At 46.5% G+C, this 24,524-nt stretch overlaps 1 protein-coding gene across 4 annotated transcripts in view; it reads left to right on the top strand.

Moving 5' to 3' along the window:
• The window catches only part of BCAR3 (BCAR3 adaptor protein, NSP family member), a 138,774-nt gene that overhangs the window by 7,275 nt on the left and 106,975 nt on the right, over positions 1-24,524 (top strand). Inside the window, exons 1-2 of one of the 4 annotated variants that reach the window (XM_023258917.2) lie at positions 15,366-15,506; positions 23,143-23,473. In XM_023258917.2, coding sequence (XP_023114685.2) covers positions 23,157-23,473 — 317 coding nt within the window. In that variant the 5' untranslated portion in view covers positions 15,366-15,506; positions 23,143-23,156. Of the gene's footprint in view, positions 1-15,365; positions 15,507-16,289; positions 16,312-23,142; positions 23,474-24,524 lie in introns of those variants that run through there. The other 3 variants (XM_023258916.2, XM_011284867.3, XM_045036216.1) reach the window with 3 other exon arrangements.

Raw genomic sequence — 24,524 nt, 5'->3', positions numbered from 1 at the left:
CCTCCACTATGGTAGTATACACCTTATAGCCCTGGGCGTTCTAGCATCAGTCTTAGCTTTTCACCATTCCTCCCAGAGGTCTGGCAGGTTGGCTTGGAAACAACCTTCCTAAAGGCCTGCTCTGACATCCCAGAATTCCTGAGGGGGGCAGGTATGTGGATCAGTGTCCTCTCTCCCACCTAGACTCCACAGTACAGTATTCCTTCACCAGTGACTGGCCCTTGGGGTTCAGGGTGGTCTGAAAACATGGCATTTTATGATTCCATCTCTCCCTCTCTTTACACCCACAGTCTCTGTCAGAATATCCGGACCACCTGTTAGACACGAATGGTTCAAAGCCAAGTTTCTGGTAGCTTTGCCAATAGCCAGGAGAGGCCACTCCCTTTGAGGAACAGAGATAGAGGTGGGCCGATCCCTGGGTGGTCCTCGTGCTGTATTCTGAAAGGCAGAAGGAGGTGAGAATTGACTGGAGGCACAATCATAGGTGCAAGGAAGAGCCAGCCGTTGGTCACTGTGGTAACAACTAGGGGTGGAGAGACGCTGTAAACCTGTAAAACAATCCCCAAAGTTTCTCCCTAGTTAATAGCTGGATGTTCCCAGGTAATCTGGTAAATGTAGTGTGTTATAGGGACATGTTTGAAGGGCACTAGCCCAGCTGTGTAGAGCCAGCAAAGAAGTTGTGGGGAATGGGGGAAGTTGCCTGGGCTGGGGGTAGTGGTGGGGCGGAAGGCAGTTGGATGAAGGAGGAGGGAAACTGAGCAATGACGTGGCGGCTCGGGACAAGTGAGGGCTTCAGGGAAGCCACCCTGAGGAGTTTGGACTGTAATTTGTGGGTGGCAAGAAGCTCTTGAGGGGCTGTAAATGGCGGAGAGATGGGATCAGGCCCACATCTTAGCAGCATCGCTCAGGCGGCTGGGTGCAAGACTGGTTAGAGAAGGGCAGGATGGAAGGGCAGGAGACCAGCCAGGAGGCTAAGGTGACAGAGTCCAGGTGACAGAAGAGAAGGACCTCTACTGGTGTAGAGGAGAAGAAGAGGAGGGCATGGATTTGAGGACCGTTGAGGCATAGAGTCCCCAAGACTTGGTGCATAGTTTGGCTGCGTGTGTGCATTTGTGTGGGGCGGTGATGAAGGGAGACTGAGACCCAGGACAGCTCCCGGGGTTCCAGCTCAGGCAAGTAGCCTGACATGTGGAAGAAAAGAGAAGGACTGGCTTCGGGGTGAGTTAGCTTTGGGATGTACTGGTTTTGAACTGTCTGTACCAAAATCAACATTTAGCAGACCATTTGGATGTGAGACTGCAGCTCAAGAAGCAGGTTGCAGTAAAACTATGGAGTGTGTGTGATAACCAGAGAGAGTGAGCTGAATTCAGGACCTGGATGCATCGGCTTTCAGGGTGGTTGGAGAAAGAGGACCCACAAGGAAGATGGGCTGGAGAGGGTTGCAGAGGTAGGAGAACCAGGGGGAAATGATGTATTAGACGTCAAGGGAGTAGAAAGATTCACGAACGAGGAAGCGGTCACCAGTGTCACATGTAACAGAAAGGTCGATCACGCAATGTCCGAATCATGCCTGCTGGGTCATGCACTCTGAAGGCTGTTGTCTTCCTCACGGAGAGCACTTTCAGCAGAGGAACTGCAGAGCCGCTGGTGAACGAAAGGAGAGAGGAAGTATGGCAGGTGGTACCTGGTAGGTGGGATGGAGTTCAGGTGCAGATCACTGGAGGTGGGAGGTCAGTGTGCTTTGACACTGGAGCACCGGAGATGTTGTCACAGGACAGACGTAGGTGGCTTTGAGGACTGGCCAGCTCCAGGCTGGTTTTGGAGGAGTGTCTGACGACAGGGAGAGCACAGTCCAGGGTTTCCCAAGAATGTGTGATCATAAGGACACATGGAGTCTCGTTAAACACGAGTTCTCCAAGTCTCTGCCTGGATCTCTCCAACCCAGACCGGTAGGAGAGGAGCCTGGAAATCTGCATGTTCAAGTTCCCCAGGTGATTCTTAGGATCAGGCCAACTGGAGAACATTGATACCAGGGTGAAGAAGGGGGGATTTTGAGAAGAATGGATAGAGGAAAGGTTTGGAAGATGCCCTGGGAAGGAAGCAGAGAGAGGCAGGCCAGGCAAGAGGGCCCTGAAGAGGGTGGAGAGAAGCCATGCCCAGAGGGCTTATTTTGGATGGTGAGCGAGGGTTCCCCTTTCTTTACTGTGTGACAGAACTGGATCATAGTCAACTTCTGGTCCTGGTAGGGAAGACAGGAGAGTGTGCCTGGAACACTAGTCGCTGAATCATCTGTGGATGTGGGTTTGGATCGTCTCTCCTCTGAATTGTCTCATCTGTAAATAGGGGGAAGGTTGAAAGTCAAAGCAACTCCTCTGCCTCTCTTCCTCTTCCTTGTTGTCTGGCTGTCATCCTGGCGGGTCCCAAGAGAAAATGGCCGGAACTTGTCACTGGGTTTCAAAACACAGAGGGGCTTTATTAAGTTACCTCATCTCTGTTTCCAAATAGAGCCAATAAAAAGCTAAAAGGCCATTCTAAGAAGGAGTTTACACCATCTCTGAAATTTTATAGGCTCAGATAACCCTCCTAGGACTGGAGGGTTTCCTCTTTTCACCCTGTGGTGATTCAAGCAGGGCATTGCTGGGTCCTGGAGCCGGCAGCAGATAGATACATAAGTGGAGTCGGCGGCCACCAGTATGACAACCACCACTGCCCAACTCAGTATGCATTCCTCACCTGAAATTCCACAAGGAGGCAGGTGAGGTTGAAGCAGCCAGGTGTGGGAGGAGAGACATGGGCTTTAGAATCCCTATCAGATCTATATTCCAGTCCTCTGATGCTTTCTAGCTAGACATGTGACCTTAAACAACTTAACTTCCCTGATCCTCAATTTCTTCTTCTGGGAAGAAGGGCATAGTATCTACCTCTGGGGGCTGCTGTGCAGATTAGACAGGCGAAGCACAGAGTGCCAGGCGTAGGTGCTCAAGCACCTGGCAGAGTCAGTCACTATGGATCACTGTTGACTGCAATCTGCATGGAGAACCCAGAGAAAGGGACTGGGGAGGGAGAGTACAGGGGGCAAGGGTCCCTGGAGGTACCGTTGACTAGTTTCTGTCTCCAGTAGTTACCAGAATCACTGCAGTCCAGGTTCACAGAGGCATCTTACCTGTTCTTTATTTTTACTTTGTTACCAGAGGTGGTAACAGTATAGTATTATTTCTGTATACATGCTTCAAGGTCAGGGACTACCTGATCTGCTGTCCCCGGCACTTAGTACTTTGGGTGTTCATTAATAACATACTCTGAAGAAACAGAAACCACAAGTCGAATCATCTGGAGTGCAGTGTTTAAGAAAGGCCAGTGTGACTCACTTCAGAATATGCAAGGATTATTCACTAATTTCCTCCCATGTGGTGCATTTGTCACTGCCTGGTCACGCTGGGAAGAAGAGTTCTTCTTATGCCTTCCAAGTTCAGAAGCCCCAAGACAGAGACAGATGAGGTCACATGGGGAGCACACGGGGGTTTGAACTTCCTGGAAATGCTGACAACCAAGAAGTCTGCCTCCTGCTCTCATTCAGACGGGTCCTCTGAGCAGGAGGAGAACAGGGCAGCAGCTTAGTTAGCCCCCCTAAATCTACAACAGGAGAAAGGAATTTTCCTCAGGCTGCCTGGGGATGACGAGGAAGATGACTGGCACATTCCCCTGTAGGAAGGTTGCTGACCCAGGGCAAGGCCCTTCTATGTGGTTTCCTGCCATGGAGGAAATACAAGTGTATGTGGAGGCAGACTGTGATTCCCAACCCACTGAAAACTCCCACCGCTCGCACCCTGTGCCTGAAAGTCTGTTCTAAAGTCCAGTTCATAGATATCTACCGAATGCCTACCAAGTGCCGGGCACTGAGTTAACCCAGCTGGCTTATTTCTTTTAAGAGTCACTTTGCTATGTCATGCCATTCTCAAGCAACTCAACCCTGACTCCCCCATGCACTATGAGAAATAGGGGTTTACACTGGGAGGAGATGTGGACAGCGGAGTCAGGAAGTCCAGCTGAGAGACTTCCGTGTCTTCGCTATGTGAACTTGGCTGGTTACTCGGCCTCTGTTTTTTCATCTATTTAATGGGCTTAATCACCTGAGTTGCTGAAGGGATTGACCAAGGTGATGTGTAAAGCTCTTAGTCAAGCACTGGTGAACATAGCTATGAATTTGAATTCAGGCTGTGTTTCCTCCCACAGACCCTTGTGTCCTCTGACCCTCATAGCAGACACCTATACCAATTCTAGGCGTGCTTGACTGTGTCCTTACCTTTCGGTAATCTTGGTACCCCATTCAAAGGAGTTCCAAATGGCCGCCACCCACGAGGAGTGCCCCACACCAACTGAGTGTGTGTGTGGTGGGGGGGAGGGGTTCATGTGAAGAAGGAACCAGAAAGGAAAGGACCAAATTGATGACCTCACCCAGCCCTCCAGCTTGCTATCCCAGATGCCCTTGCACTTGGGTATTGAGATGTGTGTGGCAAGCACTTCATTACTAATAACGCAGTACCGCAGATTGTAAATAACGTATTTAAAAAGTCATCTGGCAGACACAAGATTGTCTCTATCTTAATATCACTTTTATGCGCTTGCCTTCCAAATGGCTTTTCAAATTTAAATTTTAGCTGGTCATTATGGTGTTTTTCAAGCATACACACAAGTAAAGAAAATAGTGTAATGAATCCCAGCCTTAATAATTATCCACATTTGGGGCAGCAAAGGGTGTCCTGAGTGAAAGAGAAAGTTGTGGGATCATGCCCTGGGATTGCATACCCCTGCACTCACCTGGGAGTGAGTTCTACAACATTCATGTCTTGTTGGAAAAAAGGCTGAGAATTCTGCATCTTTCCAATCCATTTCGGGTTGCCATCTCTTCCCTCTGGAGAATGGTAGTAACCCCTACATGGCCAGGATTGACCGAGCTCGAAAAATGGGTGGTACCATTGGAGCCTCACAAACAGAGTGTCCTCTCTTTGCTCCTGACTGACCCTCTCTACTCTTGAGTCGAAAATGAGGAAGGATCAGACAGAGGCAAGAGATTGCTTAGCTGTGAGCCATGAGCTAGCCTCCACTATGGACCCTCCGACCATCTCTCAGCAGCCACCTGCCTGCTGAGGTCACCAGTGTCCTCCAGGATGGCTTGCGTCCTGTTTTGCAGAATGATGACTACTGTTTTTGATAAGCACCTTAAACAATGGAGAGAAAGGGATAGTGTAATCTGACCCTGAGCTGTGTGGACCCCATAGGGAGGGGGTCTGTCACACTTATCAGTGAATCAACTTTAGCTCTGAGGTGGGAGGAGGCCATTGTCCCCACTCAGCAGTGGCAGCCTATGAACTGATGAACTGATGAAACATTTCTCCCAGAGGCGTGATTATTACCGTACTGTCATCATTTCTATAGTGCTTTCCTTCTGAGAGGCTGTGGTCACCACCCCCCAGCCATGACATCCCCACACCTACTCAGGCAGTGGGGGTCCAGGAAAGAGCAGGGATTGTAGAATGAGAAAATCTACATGTCAGTCCTGGCTCTGTTGTTTAATTGGTTCAGTGCTGTTGTTCTGTTATTTGATTTGCTCTTGGGCAAACCCCTGAACCTCCTACCTCATTCAAAAAATGGGGGTGATGATGTTTTGCCCCAGAGTGATTTAAAAACCCATATAAGGATTATTCATTTTATTTTCTTAACTGCACTGGCTTTAGGCAAAACTGTAAAAAAAGTGAAGGGTTAATTCAGCACTTCCCACATTCTGCATCTGAGCCAATTCCCCCTCATTCTCTGCTTATCCTGAAGGCATCAGATGCTTCCAGACAGCCAATGAAAAAACCAGCCATTTACATTAATATTCACAAAACGGCTGGTAATTTAATCTCAATTGAGGAAACAGTCTCTATTTCTCAAGTGGTCACTAAGTGCCAGGCACCGACTATATTTTGTGCAGTCCTCACAGCAGTGTCATCAGGTATGTGACCATCATCCCCATTTTACAGATGAGGAAACTGACAGAAGTAAGATGTTTGCCAAGAACCATGTAGCCAATCCACAAAAACTGGGACTCAAATGTAGTTATGTCTGACTCTAAAAGCACTGCTTGGGGCGCCTGGGTGGCGCAGTCGGTTAAGCGTCCGACTTCAGCCGGGTCACGATCTCGCGGTCCGTGAGTTCGAGCCCCGCGTCGGGCTCTGGGCTGATGGCTCAGAGCCTGGAGCCTGTTTCCGATTCTGTGTCTCCCTCTCTCTCTGCCCCTCCCCCGTTCATGCTCTGTCTCTCTCTGTCCCAAAAATAAATAAACGTTGGAAAAAAAAAATTAAAAAAAAAAAAAAAAAGAGAAACTTCGAGGCGCCTGGGTGGCGCAGTCGGTTAAGCGTCCGACTTCAGCCGGGTCACGATCTCGCGGTCTGTGAGTTCGAGCCCCGCGTTGGGCTCTGGGCTGATGGCTCGGAGCCTGGAGCCTGTTTCCGATTCTGTGTCTCCCTCTCTCTCTGCCCCTCCCCCGTTCATGCTCTGTCTCTCTCCGTCCCAAAAATAAATAAACGTTGAAAAAAAAATTAAAAAAAAAAAAGCACTGCTATTTGTTTGTTTATATCCTCTCTGTAAGATATTATAACCTAGTGATTCAGAGCACAAACCTGAGCCAGATGGCCTGGGTTCAAAGCTCAGTGCCTTTACATATCACTGTGTGACCTGGGCAGGAACTGTGTCCTCATCCATAAAAAGGGCTAAGAATAGTGCCACCTCATAAGATCATTGTTGGAATTCAATGAGTTAACGTGCATAAAGCTCTTAGAATGGTACCTGGCACATAGAAAGCACTATGTAAGTTATCATTAATTATGAAAACAGTCAGTGCTCAAGGAAAAAATTCAAACAATTTGGAATAACATGAAGGACAAAGCAAAGTCCTCTCCTGCTCACCTGTCAATTTTACCTCTCAGTTTGATGGGAGAAAATCCTTTCAGACATTTTGTCCATGTAGACACATAACCCCACACTAATATATGTTTGCTACTTTTACATTAACAGAGCAACTTGTTTTTTTTTTTTTCACTTTATGACGTTTCAGATACGTTTCTGTATCAGTTCCTATAGAATTACCTCATTCTTATCAGTTGCACAGTGTAATGTAGTCATCTCTCTACAGATAAACACGTTTTTATTTAAGCTGCAAACAATGCTGCCTAGAATATCCTAGTGTGTACAGGTGAGTGAGTATTTCTGCCGGAGAGATTCCCAGAAGGAGAGTTGTGGGGCAAAGAACACATTCAGAGGTAGTGTTCTATTAGGTCATCCATTAAGGATTAACATTGTTTTACAGAACAGAGAACTGTAGAGAGAAGTTGGTGCCTAACACAAAGGAATAAGCAGCTGATCATGGAGTTTTAAGTGATAACATTGTTAGGAAGATTTTTTTTTTTTTAAGATGGTGAGTGAGTGCTACCAACATCCCACAAACCATTCTATTAGGCTGAAGCCCACTTATCTGGGAGACCAGCTTTGCTATCAAAGATTGAATTAGTACATCTAAGCACATCAGGCTTTTCTTTCAGCCTGGCTCCTCCTGTTTAGGGGAGCTGGCAGGCTTCATGTTCCCTTCATTTCCTACAACTTTCCAGGTTCCTTCTGCTGCACTCGACACTGCTGCAGGGCTCCCCTCCACCCCGTGCTGGTGCAACCTGCAGCATCGAAACTAAGCCCCTTCCCATCATGATTCAAGATGGCAGCCAAGTGGCCATTGTACTAGGTTTTACATACATGTGTTTCCTCTTCCTTCATTCCATAGTGAAGCATTTCTTTTCCCAAACTCCTTCTCGGCAAATTCACCAGCGTCAACAGTCTGTCCCCAGTACTTTTCAGCTCTCCCTTCTCTGTGTTCCAAAGCACAGGGGCCTCAGCTGATCCAGTCTTTCTCTCTGTATCTATCTATCTATGCTGTGCTATCTGATGACATACTCAGCTCCCTATCTCCCCAGGCTAGTGATGCTTTCCATAATGTAGGGCCTAATGAATTTGTTTTTTAGTGACTTCTAAAAAAATGTTTATTTCTTTAGTTTGAGACAGAGAGCGAGTGAGCAAGAGACATGCAGAGAAAGGGAGAAAGAGAGAATCCCAAGCAGGCTCCACACTGTCAGCTGAGATCATGACCTGAGCCGAAACCAAGACTTGGAAGCTTAACCAACTGACCCACCCAGGCACCCTATTTAAGTGACTTCATTTATTTATTTATTATTTACTTTATTTTTTAAAATTTATTTATTTTGAGAGAGAGAGAGAGCACAAGTGGGGAAGGGGCAGAGAGAGAGGGAGACAGAGAGAGAATCCCAAGCAGGCTCCACACCACCAGCGCAGAGCCCCATTTGGGGCTTGAACTCATGGACCATGGGATCATGACCCGAACTGGAGTCAGAGGCTTAACCCACTGAGCCACCCAGGCACACCAACTGACATTTAAAAAAAAATTTTTTTTAACGTTTTTATTTATTTTTGAGACAGAGAGAGACAGAGCATGAGCAGGGGAGGGGCAGAGAGAGAGGGAGACACAGAATCTGAAGCCGGCTGCAGGCTCTGAGCTGCCAGCACGGAGCCCGACGTGGGGCTTGAACTCACAGACTGTGAGATCACGACCTGAGCTGAAGTCGGACGCCCAACTGACCAAGCCACCCTGGCGCCCCAGATTGACATTTTTAATAATAAAAATAATACACGTTTGCTGGAAAAGGAAAACCTGTAAAGGAGAGCTGGGTAAGTAAGGAAATTAAAATCATCTGGATTTCCCGAATTATCCAGAGATATTTTGGTGTATTCTCTTTCAATTGTTAAATAAGTGGAGACGTTAATTCATGCAAACCTTGTCATTAAATTAAGAAAGTAACTATGGAACAAGTGTCCAGACTTTGGTGATGAGGCAGGACCTGAAATAGTAGTTCAAATGTAGACCACCAGGCCAAGGTGTATCTTGTGTAGAAAGTGAGCCTCTGTTGTCAAGAACTGCGTCTTTTTCACTCACTCACTCATTCAGTGAGTATGTGAGGGTCTATGCAGCCATGGCCCTCCTGCAATGACTTCTGTAGCCGATATGACTGAGTTAGTTGGCAGCCATCACACAGACCTTTTGGGAGGTGAGTTGACTTCCCTGCTTGGTAGACTGGGGATTTCCATGACACCAAGTCCATGGTTAGCTCTTCACAGAGCAGGAACCTGAATGGTGAGGCTTCTGAAAATCTTGCAGTGCTTGCTGCTCAAGTGCGTGTCAGAGAGGCCAGCTCTTTGTGTCAGTGGTTTATTATATATAACTTCAGGGAATTCTGTCTCTCTGTCTGCAGTTGTTCAAGTTCAGATTTTCCGTTTGGTCTTTATCAGTTATAGCTTAAATATCTGGTGTTCCTTACTTTTTACCATTTAAGGCTGGGGAAAGCCAGAATTTTAGGAGTTATTTTTCCTTAAAATACGTTTCACCCAATGTCTGCCCCAGCAGCCTCTTAACTAGTGATGTCCTGGAGGGGGTGGGGATCAACAAATTACTTTGTGGCAGGAAGGGATCCACTCTAGGTGGAGTGCTCCCTGACAAAGCCTCTTACACTGTCCAGAAGACATCAACTCCGTATCACTGGTTACATTGTCCTTTTATGAGTCTCTTTTAGCCCAGGGTTTTACTGTTTAAACATTAATGTGGGAGCTGCCTGTGCACCTGAAGAAATCTGAATCTGAAAATTGTTTATAGCACAGCTCACGTCCTTGGCATTATATTTATTTAGCTTATGAGGGAGCTTTAGCATTCATGTAAAATGAAAGGGCAAAGGGCCTAGAGTCCTGGAGTTCATTCATTCATTCAGGAACTATGTACCAACTACCAATAATGTGCCAGGCCCCAAACTAGGGACAAAACAGAAGTAAAACCAGACATGGATCTTAGAGTCTATAGAACAACAGATGTTAAACAGAAATAACAAAAATAAATGTGTGACTATGAACTGTAATGAATTCCAAGAAGGAGAGGGGGCTATGGGGCACATATTGATGGAGAGCCTGTTCCGGGTTTCTGGGAAGGTTTCCCAGAGAATAGGACATCTGAACTGGGATTGGTCATTTGATTTCAGGGTGCCTCAGTCTTCTCATCAGTAAAATAGGGATACTATTAACCCTCTTTGACTCACAGACATTGGGGAAAGAATGATCATGTACACGAGAGAGGCTTTGAAAAATGCTCAGTGTACCTGAAAGTGATCCTGCTATTCTCTAGCAGAGGCAGCTGCGTTCTGACTTCTACATCTGTCGTCAAGACAGGCATTACTCAGGCACTTGGACTGCAGACCTTTGATCATTTTCCTCCACCTGCCAGGCAGCTGGGGTCAGATGGACTTGGAGTTAGCCTTGGTGCTGCTACCTACATCTAGTGCAAATTTGGGTGGGTTACTTAGCTGCTAAAAATTCACTTTTCTCACTTGTGAAATGGGGTGATATCATACCAGCTCATGGCTTAAGGCTTGTAAAGACCTAAAGCACAGTATTTGGTTAGTAGTTACTCCTAACCCAATTGTAGCTTCTGTTATCATTGCTAATTATTAACTCTTGCTAATTATTTCTTGGCGATAACTTTGCTCATTTTGGTCCTTCCATCCCCACTGCCACCAGCCTCTTCAAGGACCTTGTCATGTGACAATTACCACAGCTTTCTAATCAGTATCCTGCCTCTCACTTCTCTGCTTCATTCTGCCTGGTTTCCAGAAGGAGCTTCCTAAAATAATAGTGCTTAGCATATATCATCTCTTTTCTTTAATATCACCACTGGAAAAAAAGATTGCAGCTCATTCCACAGAGAGCTAATATAGAAGGAAGTTGTAGAACGTTGGTCATAAAAGGACCTACAAATGGATAGAAAAATGGGGGTACAAATTCCAAAAAGGGAAAATAAGTGGCTACTAAACATGAAAAGATGAGCAGCCTCACTTATACTAAGAGAAGTGCAAATTAAAATTGCACTAAAATTCACATTTTATCAGATTGACAAAAATTCAAAAGTTTAATGATAACTTCGGCCCAGCATAGGGGAAAATAGGCATTTCCTTAAATTGCTGGAGGGCATAAATTGGTGTGATGCCAATGGGAGGCAATTTGGCATTACTTCTGAGAATTACAAAGGCATATACTCTGTGGCTCAGCAATTGTACCTTGGGAAATTTATCTTACAGATATACTTGCACATACTAATAACATATATCCAAGATTATTCATTGCAGTATTGTTTGTATTAAGAAAGGGTTGGAAACAACCTAAATGTCCATGAATAGAGCACTGATTAAGTAAGTTACAGCACATCTCTTCAAAGGAGTAACATGTACTAAAATGGGAAAATCTCCAAGATATACGGTTAGGTAAAACAAAACAAAACAAAACAAAATGGCAAAGTGTAGAACTATGGTTCTACATATTAATAGCAATTGTTACCTCTGATGGGAGGGGAACTGGGCAGATGGGAGACAGAGTTGAGAGGGGGACTTTTCACTGTCTGCCATTATATGTATTTTTCAGTGTTACCTAATCAAAAATTACGGTCAGCCCTTGAACAATGCAGGGTTTAAGGGCACCAACCTCAGTACAGTTGAAAATTTGCATCTAAATTTTTTTAAGTTTATTTAGAACGAGAGAGAGAGAGCATGAGCCGGGGATGGACAGAGAGAGGAGAGAGAATCCCAAGCAGGCTCTGCCCTGACAGAACGTGGGGCTCACACAAAATGTGAGGTCATCACCTGAGCCAAAATCAAAAGTTGGTTTCTTGACCAACTGAGCCACCCAGGTGCCCTTGGATATAATTTTGGACTCTCCCAAAACTTTACTAATAACCTGTGGCTGGCCAGAAGCCTTACCTTACATAAACAGTCAGTTAACATATATTTTATATGTTACATGTATTATATGTTGTTATTGTTATTAAGGAAATGTTATTAAGAAAATCACGAGGAAGAGAAAATATGTTTACAGTAAAAGGTACTATATATATCAAAAAGAATCCTTCTATAAAGTCGACCTGCACAATTCAAACCCATGTTGCTCAAGGATCAACTGTATGTTAAAAATACTATTATCCAGGGGCGCCTGGGTGGCGCAGTCGGTTAAGCGTCCGACTTCAGCCAGGTCACGATCTCGCGGTCCGTGAGTTTGAGCCCCGCGTCAGGCTCTGGGCTGATGGCTCAGGGCCTGGAGCCTGCTTCCGATTCTGTGTCTCCCTCTCTCTCTGCCCCTCCCCCGTTCAGGCTCTGTCTCTCTCTGTCCCAAAAATAAAATAAAAAACAAACGTTGAAAAAAAAATACTATTATCCAGCCATTAATGTATTGAGCACTTACTGTGAGCTAGGCACTGGGGATACAAGTGTGAAAGGAGTTGTGTGGCAGAAAGACCACTGAACTTGAAGTGAAACCACCTGATTCAAATTCTGCCTCTGCCTCTTACTAGTAGCTATGGATCTTGGCACATAGTAGGCATGCAACGAATCTTTGTTGAATCAATTTATGGTTGAGGTTACTTAACCTTTCTGAGTCTGTTTCCTCCCATGTAAATGGGGATAAAGACACTTCCCATCTCACAGGGGTTTGGAAAGACATAGACTGTGTCATGAATCAGAGCATAGCTAACGATGACCACTATATGCCAGTCACTTTCGCACTTTTATTCCCTTGACTCCTCATGTGCATTTGCTCACTCACTCATGAGGAAAAGGAAGAACTGAGAGGAACAGTGACTTGCCAAGACCTCTCTAGGTGTGAATTGTCTAGTCTTTCTTTATGGCTACCTGCCTATGATGCTCCACAAAGTATAAGCTTTACATATAGTAGGTGCTCAGGGAATTTTGAAAATCAAGAAAATCCAATGCAAGTTTGATCACTGTTTTTAGTGACACTTCAGAGCAGCAGAAAGTCAGTCACTGTATTTCTAATCATTCAGTTCAGAAATAAACCAGCTGTTCTGTTTGACATTCACTGCGCTGAACATTTTGGGAAAATTCAACAAAAATAAAAAGCATGTGCCTGTCATGAGGTAGGGAAGATAAAGACCAACCCACAAAAACACCTATGAGGAAAATGTAGAAACTCATTCTTTTTTTTTTTTTAATTTTTTAACCCTTATTCAGTTTTGAGAGGTAGCATGAGTGGGGAAGGGGCAAAGAGAGGGAGAGACACAGAATCTGAAGTAGACTCCAAGCTCTGAGTTGTCAGTGCAGAGCCCAACTCGAGGCTCGAACTTACAAACCATGAGATCATGACCTGAGCCAAAGTTGGCTGCTTAACCCACTGAGCCACCCAGGTGCCCCTAGAAACTGATTCTTAGGGATGCTGCACTTAGAATCTTACAGACTTGCCAATATAGTTCTTTCTTAGGAGGATGAAAATGACATAAAATATACACAACATGGCACAATTTTTAAAGCATTTTGATTGGAGTAGAACATACAAGAAGAACAGTGCACAAGCCAATTAGTTTTTATAGACTGAAGGACAGTTAATTTTTATAAAATAGATACATTGATATAGCCAGCACCTGGATCAAGAAATGGATTATTACTAACATCTGGAGCCCCCTCTAGGCTCCCTTTCCATCACTTCCCAACCCTCAAGATAACCATTATCTTTACCTCTAACATCATAGGTATGTTTAGACTGTTTTTGGAATTCACATAAGTGGACGTATATAACATGTACCCATTTGTGTTCATCTTCTTTCACTCAACATTATATTTGTGAGAATCATGCATCTTGTTGAGTATAGAGGTAGTCGTTATTACTGTATAGTATTTCACAGAGTTTATCTTCTCTTCCACTGATGGACAGTTGGGTTGTTTCTTTGGGGCTGTTATAAAGAGAGATGCTATAAACATCTTTGAACATGTCTTTTGGTGAGTATGTGTATACCTCTCTGTTCAGTAGACAAGATCCCTAAGGATAGAATTGCTGGGTCACAGGCTACATGTTAATTTAGTTTTAGTAGATAATACCACCTAGGTCTGTAAAGTGTTATACAAAGTTCTCCAATTTTAGCCATTCTGGGCAGTGTAAAGTGAGACATTGCAACTTCAGTTTTCATTTTGGGGGTGATTGATAATGGAGAGCCTTTCCATATGTTTATTGTTTTGTTTTGAGAAATGCCTGTTATCACCCCCCTCCCTTTTAAGAAATGCTATTCAACCATTCTGCCTATTTTCAGTTGGATATCCTGCCCTCTTTTTCTGATTTGTAAGTGTTCTTTGTAGATTCTGTATACAAGTCCTTTATTGGATACATGGGTTGCAATGATCTTTTCTCCCTCTGTGGTTTGACTATTCACTAATGGTGTCTTGAGGAACAGGAGTTCTGAATTTTAATGTTGTCCAATGATGAGTTTTTTTCCTTTATAGTTAGTACTATATGTGTTTAGGAAGTCTGCCTACCTCGAGGTCATGAAGATGTTTTTTTGATTTTTTACCTTGAATTTAATATTTTATCTTTCGCATTCAGATTTAAAATCCATCTGGAATTGCCTTTTTTCTTTGGCATGGTGTGAGGTAGGGGTCAAGATTCTTCCTTGCTCTGCATGTGAATGTTCAGCTGATCCAGCATCATTTACTGAAAAGACACATGGTCTTTTCTCAGCGCATCACAACAGTATCTCTGACATGAATTGTGACCATTTAACGTAGATCTGCTTCCTGACTCTCTATTTTATTGGTCGGTTTGTCTATTCTTGTTGCCAGTTACTATTTCTATAGCTTTATAATAGGTCTTGATATCTGATAGTGTTAAGACCTCCAATTTTTTTCGCCCCACTGAGCCACCTAGTACTGAAGTGCTAATTCCACTCCCCACTTTGCTTTCAATTTGTCCAGGTGGGTGTGATTGATTTGCCTGTTCAGCGGTTTGGTTATTTGTGGTTACCTGAATCTTTGTCTCATCAAAGCCCTTTAAACTGAAAGCCAGCCAGGTGTCCGCAGACAGCAAAGCCGATCTGCTGGGTAATTAAATAACGCGGGGAAGGGGGGAGGAGTGGAATCGGAAGCGTTGTCTTTCGGGAGGGGTACAGCCTGGAAGTGGCCAATCTTCTCTTCAAGACTGGCTTCTTGGGAAGCTACGAGAACCGAACTCTAAAACCCGGGCAGAGGAGGGCTTGGCGGGGTCACCGCATGTAAATGTCGCGGGGGGTTCCGCGAGGCCGCGCGAATCCGCTCGCCGGGGTGGGGCCGCGACGCCGCAAATCACCAGTTGAGGGCCGGAGCGCGCGCCGCGGGCTCAGAGCCGCGCCTGCAGCCGCCGGGGCCGGGGCCGGGCCGGAGCGGGAGCCGCCGGAGCCGTCCGGCGCACAGGCTAGCCGCGCGCGGGCTTCTCTGCGGGCGCGCCCCGCCGACCATGAGCGGCCGGTGCTCGGGGAGCAGCCGCGGCGTGGGGCCCGCCGAGCGGCGCGTCTGAGCCCCAGCCGGGGAGAGCCGGGGCACCGAGCGCCGCGCGGGGAGGTGAGTCTGTGCCGCGCGCCCCGCGGGGGTGCTGTTTCTCCCGGGGCTCCGCCGCCGCCGCGTCCCCTGGGAGGACGGTCTGGGAAGTTTGTTGGAGAAACTTAGGGGCAAAGTTGAGGCAGCGCTCCCCCTGCCCCCGGCAGAGCTGGCCTTTGGGGGGCGGGAGTGGCCGAAGTGGGGACCCGGCTTGCGCCCTCGGCGCCCTCGGAACTGGCTGGGATTCCCGAGAATCCCGAGAAGTGGCGCTCAGCGACGTGCGGCGAGCATCTATCTCTGCTTTTTGCTCTTGAGCAGTATCTGCCCGGGCGCTGGCCTCCCCCGACCCCCCGCCTCTGCCCGTCCCCGCTGCTCAGCTGGCCGCCCTTCCCCGTCTCGTCCCGTCCCACTCTTCGGGGCTCGGGGGCGGGGGTGGGGGGGGGGAGGGAACGCGAGGACCAAGGGGCTCCGCTGGAAGCCCTGGGCTTGCAGGAGGCAAGTTTCTCCACTCATTTCTAGGAAAGTTTGCAAAGAAAGCGAAGGAGCCCGCAGTGTAACTGTTGACAACACCCCCCTCCTTCTCGCCCTTTGTTGAGAAAGAATGAATAGTTGGTTGTGCTGCTCCTTCTGCGTCGGGGAGGGGAGCGGAGGGAAGGGGAGGTGAAGGGAGGGACGGTGGACGCGACGGGAAGAGGTTAGAGCTCAGCCCTTTTCCCTAGGGGCAGCGGCCGCCACCACTTTAAAAGTTTGATCAGGTGTAGACACTTGTCTGGGAGCGGTCGAGTGGGCTTGAAGCAGCTGGCAAGGCGAAGAGTTCGTGGGCAACACGGTGGGTCGTGGCTGGGGCGGGAAACCCTGATTTGGGTATTAACTCTCTTGAAGAAAGGTGCGAAGGGGAAAGACCGGTTGCCGAATCTCCGTGTCTGCTTTCCCCTAAAGCCATTATCTAAGATAGAAAGTGGAGCCAAGCATTCTGAGATTCTTTTAAACCTTGACATTTATCTCCCAAGGCTACACACAGATCTGTCCGAGGAAAATACATTGGCGGAGGGAAGGTCAGTTTGGGAGCGGATAATCTCCCTGCCTGTTGCCAAGGACTGAGGCCAGGCGGAGGAAGGGGAGGCCTCGGTGCTGGGAGAGGGGGTTCAGCAGAGCGTGGGGCGGATCTGCCAAGTTAATAGTGGAGAAACCACAGGCGAGCCCTTGTATGGGGGTGTGCAAGGGAATGTATGCAGCGTAATGTAAAGCGTTTGCCATGCCAGGGCCTCCATCACCTCCTTGACTCCAGCTTTCTCTAAGCCTCTGCTGAGAAGGCTGGCATTTCCAGGATGACTAAGATCTCAATCTCCTATTCATATAGAAAGGACTGCTTGTCAAATGAATGCTAATCTTAAGAACTTGATCATGTAAATTCTAGGCTGTGTTGCTTGAAATACAATCCATGGAAGAATTATTCATACTTCAATCATTTGGCCAGACTTCATCAATTTACTTTGAAAACAGGGATCCTCTTAATTTCTTTCTTTTTTTTGGGGGGGGGGATCCTCTTAATTTCTAAACCAAAGAAAAACTTCATTCTAAGTGCACGAGCCAATTTTTTAATGTGCAGCGGTTCTAACTTCTCTTCCTGTTGCATTCTGCAGAGATATAAAACTACGTATCCAAACGAAAACTTCTCTGTTGTGGTCATAATTGGACAGCAGGAGCAGTTACATTTCCAGAGTTTAAAATATGATAGAAAGTTTTTAACGCCCACAGCAGGTGACCATCGATACGTTTAACTTGGAAATAGCTCATTTCAGAAATAAACTAGAAAACTCCAAACAAGAGGGCTGCCTGTTTCTGCATTGACTTGCACATGATCATCAGTTTCTTCAAGACATCGTTGTAAAGCAAGTGACTTGGGCTGCTCTGTTCACAAGCATTTCAAAGCACAGCCACTGGCTGTGTAGCACCAGGAAGGTAGCACATATGTTGGGAGTTTGTCAAGCTCACTCTTGTCCCTACTGAGATTTCAGCTCTGAACATTCACTGAGGTCTCATTTTTTCATATCGAGATACAGAATCTTTGACCTTTGTATACATTTCAAGGTCTGACATTAGACTGAGTCGGACACAGTGTCTATTTACCTGCATAGTAGAGAGAGGTGACATCAGATGGCCAAAGTCTCACTTGGGCTTTTTCTTTCAAACCCATGAGCATGTAGGCTCATTTGGTGCGCCTGTGTGTGTCTGCATCTATGTCCTACCTGGTTTGGTGTGTTTATATCTATTACTTGGAGTTAAAATATTTCCTTCTTCATCCTTCCTGGCTGTGACCAGAAGCAGTGACTTCTTTAGTGAACTCTTTGTAAAAGGAATATAGTGATAAGCAAGACAGACCTGCTCCCTGACCTGCTCCAAAGAGACCTACCATTTATTGAATGCTTGCTGTATGCCCAGGGGTTTCCATACATGATCGCATTTATTTTTCAGGACAACCCCATGAAAGAGGTATTTTTAACCCATTTGTACAAATGAGAAACTGTCAAAGAGGTTGACTGATTTGTCCCAGGCCATACAGCTAGTAAGTAAATGGCAGAGTAGGGATTTGATCCTCTGAATGTCTTACTTAAAAGCCTAGGTTCTGAACTATACCATGTTTGATTTTTTTTTTAATTTTTTTTTTAATGCCTTTATTTATTTTTGAGACAGAGACAGAGCATGAACGGGGGAGGGGCAGAGAGAGAGGGAGACACAGAACCGGAAGCAGGCTCCAGGGTCTGAGCCATCAGCCCAGAGCCGGACGCGGGGCTCGAACTCACGGACCGTGAGATCGTGACCTGAGCTGAAGTCGGACGCTTAACCGACTGAGCCACCCAGGCGCCCCTACCATGTTTGATTTTTGAAAAAATCAAATAGTACATAAGAAGTACAGAATGAATAGGAGCATTGATTCAAACATCTCTAAGAAGGGAAAATCTGGGAGCCAGAAAATGGAGATTTGGGTTTAGTCTTTACTATCCTTTTCCAACCACATATTCCCACCTCAGGGCATTTGCATCTGCCCAGTCCCCTGCCTAGAACTCCCTGCCCATCTTCTCTTGACTGGTGTCATCTCTTTTGTCAAAGAACCTCTTCAGAGAAGCCCCCCAGACCACCCTAATCTAAAATAGCCCTCCATCCCAACCAGTATGTTTTATCATTTCATCCTGTGTTGTGTTCCCCGAGGCACTGACAGCTAGGATGTAACCTACTTTGTCTTCTGGTCTGTGTTGACTGGACCCTTACTGGCCCCCCCCCCCCCCCCCCCCCCCCCCCCCCCCCCCGCCCATCACAATGTAGCCTCCATGAGAGCAGGAGCTCATCTGGTTTATTATGTCCTCATCCCTGGTACATTGTAAGCATCCAGACAATATATATTGAATGAATGAACATTTACTTCGCTTATCTGGAAAAGGGAAGGGACTTGATTCTCTGAGATCCCACCTACATATAACACGCTCAGATTCTGCCTAGTGAGGTCAAATGTAGTAAGTGGCTTTGTTCTCAAAATGAAAAGTACTTACCTTGAACCTAGATTCCAACTACACACCATGTACTTCTATCCCTTGGATTTGCCCTAGGTTCCTGGGGTCTGGAAAAATTAAAAGCAGATAAAGCTCAAGTAGGAAGTACAAGGACCAAAAAGGTTGTAAATGAGTTCCTTCTACCTATAGTTACCCCTTCGGTCCTCTGCCACACTTTTAGTTATATTTTTTGGAAGTGCTGTCTGTGGTCTGGGCCCACCTCCACCACCCTTAGGCTGATTCAAGCTTGACATAGGGCCTGGCGTTGAGCCAGTTTTTCCAAGTGACTACACATAGGGCAGGCCTGTATTTTAATGGGGAAGAGTCCCAATTTAGAGGCAGTGGGTTGTAGAGAGGAGCCTGGCTTACATATTTCCAATTTGCTGCTGAGAATTCTCTGGAGTTTTCAACTTAGCTCATCTTCTTCCAGTTATTAGACTCTTCTTGACATCATTCAGGTCAACATCCCATCCTCAGGGAAGCCTTTCCTGGCCACTAGATGAGTCTAGACCCTGGTTCCCACTCTTTGTGCTCCCATAGCATTGGGAATCACCAGGACATGTGGTTGATACTTCCTGTCTGCTTCCCTCATAGAGTAGTAACCTCATGAGGACAGTTGTTTGACACTGTCCCCAATACCAAGCACAGTGCCTGCCACAGAGACCCTCCATACTGTGTGTGTTGAATGCATGAATGAATTGATGCTTCTTTTGACTGACCCCTCCTCATTGTTATTCTGTTCTGTTCCTTAGGTAACAAATCTGAGTGTTAAGTTTGCTCTGTACCAAAGAGACTCGCTTATCCAGTGGCTCTCAACCCTGGCTCCACATTGGACAGTACCGGTGGCTTTCAAAAGAATGATGCCAGGGTCCTACCTACTGAGGTTCTGATTTCATTGGTCTGGGTCACAGCTCGGGTGTCAGGATTTTAAAAGCTTCTCAGAGGACTCTTATGTGCAGCCAGCTTGAGGACCACCACTTCAGGTTTTCAGAGCTCAGCCCTTGCTTTGGGCCTTTTGGGCTTGAAGCAGCCATGCTGAGAGAGAGCAGGGATATAATTCATGGATATTGTATGGTTCCTGACAGTTTAAGAGGTACTTTCACATCTGTTATCACAGCTGATAATTACAAGCTAAGGGATCTGCTCTCAGGTTTAAATATTCCCTTTATGTTGATGATTCTTAAAAATCTACCTCCTGTCCTGGCTCCTAGCTGTGCATACCAATATCTCACCTCCTCGACTGAACCACGTCATGGCTTCCTCACACGCAGCAGCTCAGTGGTGAGCTTGTGAGCCTCCCTCCTGCGGGAGTCCTCTCCTGTACAACTCAGCCTGTTATAGCACCACACCATCCCGCCAAGGCTGTGGCCCTCGTCCTCCCTGCCAGGGGCCTGGAGCTCCTCATTCTTCCCTCAGTCCCTCTTTTCCCTGGCCACTGCCCCAGGTCAGGGTACTTCATCTTTCCCTGCTGGCTTGTTGCCATCAGCCTGACCGGACTGCCTCCCTTCTTTCCTTTCCAGAATTACCACAGCTACCTTCCTGGGCACGGACTGGCTTCTGTCCCTCCCTTCCAGATTTTCCCTAGCACCGACAGCCCAGTCCAGACCCCTCGATACAACTTTCAAGACTTCACCATCTGTTCCCACGCTGGGTGCTCCTAGGAAATGCTTCCTGACTTCTCCACGTGAGCCGCATAGCCCAACTTGTGGTTTGTGAGCCTGTGGGAGCACTTCCTTGCCTTTATGCATTTGCTGTTACAGCATCCTTTTGCAAGGCTTTTCCTAACAATTTTCTACCTTTCAAAATCCCTCCAGAATACTTCCTCTCCACATCTCCAGCGTTGCCCTCCTCGAGTCCTTTTGTTCAAATTGTTCTTCCCTCCAGCATTTGAAGGGTCCCTATTGATGAGTTCTAGGATTCTTAGAGTTCATAGGGATTGGGACTTATAAACATCATTGTTTCTCTGAGCCTCTCATATGGAGAAGGCACTTAAATGTTGAGAATAGGAAGGGCAAGTGTTAACCCTCGATTCAGAGAATAAACTGAGGTATGGGGAACTGGCTGGAGGGCATTCTAGAGCATTTGGCCCAGTTTTGAAATCTAGATCTTGGGTAAGCAGAGAGGAAACAGGCTGCCAGAAACACTGGAGCCAGGGCAACTTTAGCCCATCATAATGACCTGCAAATTGTTGATCATCACTGTGGCCCTTTGCACAGAAAGAGGTTCTGTGGGGTGCTCTGGGCCTCCCTAGAAGGTTCTTTGAAATGATGTAGGCCTCTATGAAGAAGGTGCTGACGGCTTGGGCAGGCAAGCATTTACAACTGTGGGGGGCAGTGTTGTGTATAGGGTGAGGGAATCCTACTGGGCTTACGTCACTGGTGGTCAGGCAGGGAGGGTCAGGGAGTCTGGATTTCTTTTTAAATAATGATGACTAACATTGAGTAAGTGCTGACAGTGTGCCAGGTACTGGCCAGACCCAGGAGAAGCCCATGCGGGGACTCACAGCCCTATTGTTCTCCACCCGCCGTGAGCCAGGCCTTCTGTGTGGTCACGGTTAGACATGGAGCAGACAAGCCCCAGAATTACCAGGTTTGGGAAAGAACTGAGGACAAGGTTAGGATTATATACCTTGAGTGAAGGATTTCCTCCTATCCAGCCCCCACAACTTGTATGTTTCTCTGTTGGACTGTTCATGTCCTCGACGGTTTATTTCCCTTGCGCTGTCTTTAACCCAGTTCTGCCTGCTACAACGTGAGCTTCTGGAGAGCATTGTTCTTCTTAGTGGTCATGGAGAAGCCATGTCCCAAGTCTCCAGTTCCTTAGTGGAACTGACAGCAGTGTTACTATTAAGTGATGATTTTCACTCTGAGCTGTCCTCTTTGTAGCAGGAAGGGTGCTCTGTAAGCAATGGGGGCTGCAGGGCTTTGGAACAGACGGCAGAGCAAAGGAATGTTCTGCTCCGCAGCCTTGGAGAAGACAGTGCAACAGGCTTAGCTATGCTGCCGTGTTGTCCAGACTAGTCTGGTATCATGGCTGGTGGGACTGATTCTGGATCCTCAGTGTCTCCAGAGCCTAGTTCTAATTTTTACTCAGGCTTGTGTTTCCTTCCCTCTATGTATTAGCCTTAAAAATGTCTCATAGAATTTGACTTAGGTCAAAAGTATAGTTTGATTTTTGGGGGGAGGTGAGTGGGTGCTGACTCTGGCTCAGGGTGAACATTTCTGCTAGTGGTCACAGCTGGGAATAATTGTTGGGTCTAGTTTTACATACGACCTAGTACACCTTTTCCTTTTCTTTCCGTGTGCTCCCCACCCCCTCTTTCTTATTTCTCTCCCTTCCCATTCTTCCCTGACTATACAGGCACCATGCGTATTGCTTAACCCTGCTGGTGGCAGGCAGATTCCTGACCCCTCTGGGGGACAGTGTACACGGATCCCTCACCCTAGTGGCTTTCCTCTGCAGCTGAGCCCACTAATGTACGGAGGAGTGACCCACCTCCTAACCCCTGACCCTGGCCCGTCTTCGTTAATTAGAGTACATTGATTTATTTGTAAGCACCAGGTCTTTGCCGGAAAAATTCTGCCCTGTTGCCCTGGGTAGCACAACTGAGGGGCTGGTCTGGCACTGGAGGCGTTCTAGCAGCTGAGGAATTCCAATAATCTCCACCTGTTCTTATCATTTACAGGGTGGTGGAAAGACGTGAACCACTTATCTAACATTTATAATGTGTTCTCTGATGCACTTATATTGAAACCTTGAGTACTTCCTCCATAGTCTTCTTTTTTGTCAGTCATGCTTTTCCATCAGCTTCAGTCATCTGAAATAAGAAAGTGGCTCATGTGCCCCTAGAGTCTCTGAAACTTGCTTGCCCTTTTCCATTGGCGGATCTGCTGCCAACCCAGGAGCATTCCTCTGTAGGATCAAAATAGGGCATGAGTAAACTTCCCATTTGTATTAAATTTCACTAGTGATGCCATTCACTGTTTGTCTTCTAATGCTCCGTGAACGTGTTCTTTTGTTTAACGGTACATTTCCATTTCCTTTTGTGAGCAGGAAGTCAGTTCTTGTGATTATCTAAGATTCATGCCTTCGCTCTTTTCTTTCCCCCTTAGAGAAGCTGAGAATCATGGCTGCCGGAAAATTTGTGAGCCTTCCCAGAAACATGCCGGTGAATCACCAGTTCCCCCTGGCCTCATCCATGGACCTTCTGAGCAGCAAGTCCCCTCCTGCTGAGCATCACACTGATGCCTATCAAGACGTGTCTATACACGGCACCCTTCCACGGAAGAAAAAGGCCCCTCCTCCCATCAGGTCCTGCGATAACTTCAGTCACGTGGGGACCCTGCCCCATTCCAAGTCACCACGGCAGAACTCTCCGGTGACCCCGGCTATCATCCAGGAGCAACCCCTGCAAGACCGGAAAGGCGAAACCTTCACCTTCAGGTGACTTATTTAATTCCACAAGTGAAAATGACTTGTCTTTAAGGGACTTAAAAAAAAAAAATCTAAGTTGCCTGGGTGCCTCAGTTAGTTAATGTTCCAACTCTTCACTCACAATTTGTGAGTTTGAGCCCCACGTTGGGCTCTGTGGCGACAGTGTGGAGCCTGCTTGGGATTCTCTCCCTCCCTCCCTCCCTCCCTCCCTCCCTCCCTCCCTCCCTCCCTCCCTCTCTCCCTCTCTCCCTCTCTCCCTCTCTCCCTCTCTCCCTCTCTCTCTCTGCCCCTTTCCACCCCCCACAAATAAATAAATAAGCTCAAAAAAAACCACAAAAAAACCAAAAGTCTTTCCATTAGGGAATATGTCAGCTTTACAGAGTAGAGCAAATAGTTTAATTCCCAAGGACCCACCACCCGGCTTCATGACCAGTCCTGCTTTTTCTGTTCTCCTGCCCACATTCCTTCCTTTGCTATTATTCTGAAGTAAATTTCAGCTCTTATTTTATCGTAAATATTTTGGTATATGTCTTTCAAAGATAAGTACTTTTATTTTTAAAAAACACAACATAATATAAAAAACTGTAACACCTAAAAAAAAGTAACCATTTCTTACTATCCAGTATGTGAGAGATCTCTAAAGTCAACTTCCTGTGTATCACAAAGTCCCTCAGAACGAAGAACAAGTATTTTTTTTTATTATAATGTCAACTTCTGAACTATGTCCATCTAATTCTGTAGAGATGCCAAGATGTCTATAAATTAGAACCTGCATCTCCAACATGCTGAAATAAAATTTGGTACGGATGCATCATCAGGTCAGCTTCAGAATAGTTTAGAACAAGGATTGATTTCTCCTATCCACTAGGGATCTGGGTAAATAAGCTTTATGGTTGTCAAAACTTCTTGACAGGATTTGTATTGGGCCTGGCTGTGATTGGTTTCTGCTTGTTAGAGCTGGTTTAGAAACTGCCCTTCTTTTCCTATTGGGGAAGATCAGCACCCTGTGATATTGTTGGGCAGAGAAGGGGCTGGTTCCTTCTGTTGTATCTCTTGGTGT

The sequence above is a fragment of the Felis catus genome, chromosome C1 (assembly GCF_018350175.1).
Source record: "Felis catus isolate Fca126 chromosome C1, F.catus_Fca126_mat1.0, whole genome shotgun sequence".
In the NCBI taxonomy this organism is placed as follows: Eukaryota; Metazoa; Chordata; class Mammalia; order Carnivora; family Felidae; genus Felis; species Felis catus.
The sequence above is the reverse complement of the archived record's forward strand: the minus strand, read 5'-3'. Positions and strand labels throughout refer to the sequence as shown.